Consider the following 6,536-nt stretch of genomic DNA (forward strand, 5'->3'; position numbering starts at 1 on the left):
AAAATGGTGCCAAAGCTCTTCTCTATTGCGAATAATATACATATATATGAATATGATTCATAAATTGGTCTGACTTTATATACAATAGTAAATGGGAATGATTGCTTTAGGGTCAGCTTTACTACAACTGTATCAAAAACTTGTCATTTCAGCCCATAGGATAGTGCTGGGGCCTGATGGGGCGGGACCTGAAAGTCATCCAATCAGCAGCACGATGTTGAGAACTTCCAATCAGACGTTTAGACAGGGTAGAGGGGGCGGGCCTTCATGCTGTGTTTCTGAAGTCCAGGATCTTGGAATCCTCCTCAGGCTGGGTCTCTTCCGGTGTAGACTGTAGCTTGGCCCTGCGGCATCCGTTTGCCCTGCGTCTGTCGGGTGCCGGGCCATCCACTGGGAGGACGCGGACTCCGCGGTAGTCAAGCCACAATGGTGAGTGTGCATGGTGCCCTGAGACTGGAGGGAGGCTGTGTAGAGGGAATCGGCTGCGGCCAGTGCTCGTTGTGGGAGGACGGAGAGCACTGCAGAAGCCTGCTGGTGAGTGTGTGCGTGGCGCGGCGAGGCTGGAGGAGAGCTGCGTGGAGCCGAGGGGGAGCCGGCGACTGCATAGTGGGCGACGGCGGCCCCGCCTTCCTGCGGCCGGCCCTTGGGATCGGCCAGCTTGAGGTCCCCTTTGGTGGGCCGTGCGTCACCGCGCAGCCTGTGCTGGAGATCCCCGGTACCCGGCCGCGCCCCCGAGCAGCTAGCCGGTGCGGCGAAGGCCCAGGGTCAGACCCTGCTGCCCTACAGGGCTGGAGTCCTCAGAGGCTTCAGCCTAGTAGCCCGGATTGTGCGGCGATAACCTGCAAGGTCCCGCATATCCCAGATCCTGCGTGGGGCTCCCGCTGGGAAAGTGTTCAGCGAGGTGTCCGGTCCCTCCTCCCGAGCAGTCTAGATATACGCGAAGCAGAATCTCCTATCCAGATGACTGCTCTTCCCCTGTCCTCGCTTCTCCTCTGGTTGGAGGAAGATTCCTAAATTTCCATCTCCTGACCGCATTCTCAAATGCCCATTTAAAAAATAATATTAACACCCATTTCCCACGCAGCATTTCAAATAGACATACATTTTGCTTGATTGGTTTTTTCCCCCTCCACACACTGGGCGACATTTAAAAAAGGATTTACCCAATGGATATTTAACATAAAATCACTTGACTTTTTATTAAAACAAACACAGAGCCCGTAATGCCTCACATTTTGTCATCCTTAGACACAGGAACCCCAATCAGAATGCTTTGGGGTTGTGCTTGCCTTTTGGAGATTTTCCATAGTGATGGGTCTATCTTCATCTGACTCTCCACGTGGCCCTTTCCTTGCCCGGGTTTCAGAGATGCCAACACCAGCTGCCTTGTCTCCGGTGTCTAGGAGCATCCAGTGATGTCAGTGTCTGGGCTGATAGTCTCAGCAGCCTGAGGTGTGAGGCTAGACCCCATTGGGACGCCGCTGGATGTCTTGAGCCTAGGAAGAACCTCTTGGTGTCCTCTCATCTGAAACGCTCTTGAGCTATCTCAGCCTTTTGATAAATATTCTGTCAGTTGTACTTAGCATGCAGGAGGCCTTCTGCTTGCTTAATTAAATCCTTGGTGCAAGTTTGTAAGAATGAATCCAGACTGCCAAGTAATCATGGGAGAAGTGTTCTGGAAACCGGTTCTGGAAATGAAGCGGGGTGTCTCTGCTTTCTGGCCTTGCTCTGCATCTCTTGTAGGGATAGAAGGTGACAGGGCTCATGGGCCTGCTTGTCCCCTTTTTTAGAATCACTAGCCTTTCTTGCTTCCTTGTCCTGTTATTATTATCTCTTTTTCATTTGTTTATTTATCTTCTGAGCTGGATAGGTGCATGCCAGCCATGGGATCCTGTGGGGTGAGAGGATTCTGTTCATCCATAAAGGGAATCCCAGGGACCAAACTTAGGTTGACAGTTGTGGCAGCCAGTGCCTTTAACCCACTGAGGCGGTTCCTGAGAGCAACCATTGGGAAAAAAAGTTCTTTAAGGGATTAGTAAAAAGGCCTTTTCTTTTTAGCCTGGAAATAAATCTTGTGAGTTTTCCTTTCTCAGCATGAAGCCGGTCTGCAAGGTAAACCTGGCAGTGGGTTGGCCTTTCTCAGCAGGAGACCCCTGGTAGCTCTAAGCTAGCAAAGAAAGGCCTGATTTTTAAATGTGAAACCACATCATGCTGGCTGGTAATTGGGCCTCAATCTCTACCCAGAAGCCTTTTTTTTTACTTAAGAGACTAAGATAATTTAAACCTTTTTGGCGTTTTAAAATTTGTATCATCAACAAGTTCAACTTTTGTACCCAAAGTTATTGTAAGGCCAAAATGTTTGTAAAGTGAAACTGACTTTCAAGGTATGGCTGGACTGATGTGGGGCTGACTGAAGTCAGCTAAACATAAGCTAAGGCCCACTGCCAACACTATCACAGAGATCTGAGAGGGATAAATTTGAGTAGGAAATACAGACCCAATGGCCTCTGTATCAATGAGGAATGACAGAATCTAACCTGCTACCTGGACAGGCCACCTGGGCTCCTCCATGCTGATCTTGATAGCTTTGTTACAGGCAGAGAACCCAGGGCAGTATTAGTGTTTGGTCTGCAGGTCCAGAAAATCCAAGAAACTTGCCGGAAGAGGAGGGATTTGGGGACTGAGCTACCTTGACGAGGGCAGGAGAGGCAGTAGATTGCCCAGTGTTGCACTTGTCTACAGTTTGGGCCCTGGTGGTTGGGGAGGTGAATCGCAGTTCTTTGTCCAGTTACCATCGCAGCTCTGTTCCAGGTGAAGTCCACTGCCCCTTCTTCTTTGGTGGAGGGTGAGGGCTGTGGCCAGGCGCTGGGGTTTCTGCATTTTTCATTAAACACCTTAAATGCCATATTTCAGCATATCTCTCTGAGGGGTTTGGAGGGCTGCCATTGAATCTATTATCTGACCTGATTTTAAACAAAGTGTACTTGTTTTCAATTACTTGTTTTCAGCTTAACCTTGATGACATGTTCAGAAGGCATGTCCCTTTAAATGAATCATCACGTTTATACTTAACATGACTACAAGCATAGTTCTGAGCACATGAAAGACTGATCATTTATAAGGCAACTGACCGTGAACTTGCAAGTCTTAATTATCTTTAACAGTTTGCAAGGTCTTGGCTTTTATAAAATCAGGATTTTGCAATTTTATCTCTGTTAAGTTTAAGCCTTAAAAATGGGAATTGGAGATTTAATTGAAGATCCGTTAGCATCGAAATAAAACTTTAAACCATGAATACAGTTCACAGAGAAACTGAGACCTTGCTTTTCTGACCCTTTTATAGTATATCTTTGTAGACTATCACAGTTTCTTCTATGAGTCAGTTTATCGAAATAGCTAGAGCTTAACACAGTTTCCAAAGACAAAGGCCAGACACCATTGTTAGCAAGTTTTTGTTAGCTTGAGTAGATCTTAGGAATTCATAAACCTTATTCATTAAACATGTTCCTTACTGGAAAAAAGGTTTTTTAGGAGCTTAATGTTGAACACAGTTAGCAAAGACATAAGTGGTTAGATAAAGCAGAGGGCTCCTTAGGACTAAGAAGTTTTATGCATACTGCCATAGTTTATATCTGTGGCCACCTTAACCAAGATGGCGACAAAGTCACGTGGTATGTCCTCTCTTTAACCTTAGTAAAGATGGCTGCCAGCCACGTGGTTGTTATTTACTCTAAAGTGAGCCATTAGGCAAACATATTTCTCTTTAAAAACATTTATTTTCCTAAACAAGGGCTGAATCCAAGTTGCATATAAGCATGTTGTAGCAAACTAAGATTACCTATGTATAGATTTGGCTTTTTACTATCAACCTTTTCCGTTACAAGTTTTAAGCTTTTTGTTACAGATTTTACAGGTTGTTTTTTTTTTTTAAACCACACCAAATGAACTTACAAATCCTGAGATAAAGTTGTACAATGGTCTTACAGATACTGTGTTAAAGTTTGTACTTCAGCTAAAGTTTTCAAGCTCTAAGAGAGGACAGTATTTAGAGAGTTAAGTAAGACCAAGAAATGGGGTATGGGATAAGCAGCAGCAGCCCCTACTGGGAGCAGTTCACTTTTTAGCTGACCTATGGCACATGCTGTCTTTTCAGGGGCTCTTATGTTTTGCCTTCCAACTCCCTGTCACTGTCACGTGGCTGTCCTGACCCAGGACATGGGAGAGTTTGGAGAAGGCATTTAAACAACCATGCTTGGGTCTGGAAGAGCAGGCCATTAACTACAGAGCCAGCTTTTTAGTAGAATAGCATAAAACAATTTTTAATACTATCCGTACCTTCAAAGACATTTGAATCTTTTAAAGATGGAATCCAGTGACCAGTGGGAGAGACTAGAGACAAAGGAGGCTTAGGGCGAAGGCGATTTTCAGATCTTTGCTTGTGTGGTGGCAGTTGTCAGTCTGTGATTATTTGGCCATTTGCTGACCATTGAGACTGATTAACTCTTCCGTACTGGGTATAGAAAGACTGAGACTTTAATGGAATCTCTGAGTCTGAGGAGAAGAGAGATTAAAGGAGGCAGGTACTTCTGAACAGGAAGAGCCCATTGTGTGAGACAGGAGCTGAGAGACCTAGTAACTGGGAAAAGAAGATGTCTTTCAGTAGCAGAGTGAAGAGAGGTGGGAGAGGCTTAAGGAAAAGGGTGGGAAACGGAGCTCCGCCAGAGGGACTGTTCCAATGTCAGAGGCCCAGAGGGAAGGCAGGATCCAGCCAACCAACAATGGGGCAGAGACAGAGCAAGCAGCTCATGGAAGGGAGGGAAAAAGGAGGAGCCATAGTTAGAGAGCAAGTTCCAAGGAGAGGGCTGAGAGACAGCAAGGGAGGCAGCCAGGGGAGAGACTTATTGAGTTCCATGGTGACAATAGCAGTTTGGGGTGTCCCCAAGCAGACCAAAAGACTTGCAGGATGGTGGAGGGGCATCCTTCCTCCCCATGATAGGACACCCAGCGGGATGTAGGCTTCCTGACAAACCGCTGGCACTTTGTGGCAGGCTTCTGGTGAACAAAAAGCAGCCTTAGGAAATCTGCTTTTCCAGTGAACAGAAACCTTTAGGCTTCTTTACCCAGTAACGATCCTTGTTTACCTGATTAAAGTCTTGTTTAGGACGGTGTCACCATCCCTGCCGTTTGGGGGGACCTGACAGCATGCACACTTACCCTATCTTTACAACTTTGTGAATATGCACATTTCTTTTAAGTTTAGAAATAAGGATATTCCAACACCCAAGTTTGCGGCATAATATTAATAACTACTAATATTTAAAAACACTGTAGGCTTGTTCACAAATATCGAGTTAAATTTAAATCATTGGGAATCTTGCCTCAATTGTAATGGCCACTTTTCATGAATAGATACTACACAAAACACTAAAAAAAATGTGGAGAAGAGATACTCTCAACAACCATACTAGTCTGTTGACAAAAAACCTGAAGCACAAGAGCATAAAGACAGACTAACCAGAGGCATGTGCTAAAACCAATCCTGGCCCAGCAGGATCAAACTCTGTTGTAGGACTCAGGGTCTGTTTAGAAATTCACATATGAGCTTTTCAAATGGTTACCTGTCTTAGAGGAAACTCATATTGTCTCTTCCAAAGTGCTTGAGGGGAGATAGGCTGGGTTAGTGAGTTTATTCTTAAGTACTGTAGCAAATAGAGGTGGAAGAGGTAGTGCCTAACTATTACATCAGTTTTCTAACTCTTGTGATTTTTATTAAAAATTTGTATTGCATGTATTTATTTGTGTGTGTGCATGTGTATATATATATATATATATATATATATATATATATATATAGAGAGAGAGAGAGAGAGAGAGAGAGAGAAGAGAGAGAGAGAGAACATGTATGTACCACAGTACATGTATGATGGTCAGAGGACATCCTGCGGGAGTCAGTCCTCCTTTTTACCATGTGTGTCTTCGGTGTTGACCTCAAGTTGGCAGGCTTGGTAGCAAGAACTTTTACCCGCTGAGCCATCTTGCTGGCCGTCAATATGTTTTAAATTGCGGGCAGAATCAGCTCTGATTAATTTACTTATAGAATATGATATAAAGTATTATAGTGTAGTATCATACTTCATGAAGATAATTTTGTTTCCTTTTATTTCAGTTTTTCAAGGATGTATAGAACCATACTGGCATGTTGTATTAAAATACATTTCTTATCATGGGCTAACTTTTAAAAAGCCACTGTTTGGGAACCCCTCATTATTGTTATTCATTACCGTGGAAGTGTCTTTAAGGTACTTCTTGTTTACATTTCAATATAATGCGCAGCTGCCTGTTGCAAGGGTATAAGCTGGTCTTAGTGACCCTTGTTTCTCCCTGTGAGGTTTTGATTGTTTTCTCCTGTGCCCTTTGAGTACTGCTCCATGATCCCAGGCCTGGAATAAAGATCTTAGACAAATGCACTGGATTAGAATTGGTGGTGGGTGTGGTGGTGCACGCCTTTAATCCCAGAACTTGGGAGGCAGAGGCAG

At 44.6% G+C, this 6,536-nt stretch overlaps 1 protein-coding gene across 1 annotated transcript in view; it reads left to right on the forward strand.

The window, feature by feature from the left end:
• Positions 1-322: 322 nt before the first annotated feature.
• LOC110290976 (zinc finger protein 345-like) overlaps positions 323-6,536 on the forward strand; it is a 19,539-nt gene continuing 13,325 nt past the window's right edge. Inside the window, exon 1 of the mRNA XM_021157902.2 lies at positions 323-429. Within this exon, the coding sequence (XP_021013561.1) occupies positions 427-429 (3 nt within the window). The 5' untranslated portion in view covers positions 323-426. The remainder of the gene's footprint in view (positions 430-6,536) is intronic.

This window comes from Mus caroli, chromosome 3 (genome assembly GCF_900094665.2).
Source record: "Mus caroli chromosome 3, CAROLI_EIJ_v1.1, whole genome shotgun sequence".
Classification (NCBI taxonomy): domain Eukaryota; kingdom Metazoa; phylum Chordata; class Mammalia; order Rodentia; family Muridae; genus Mus; species Mus caroli.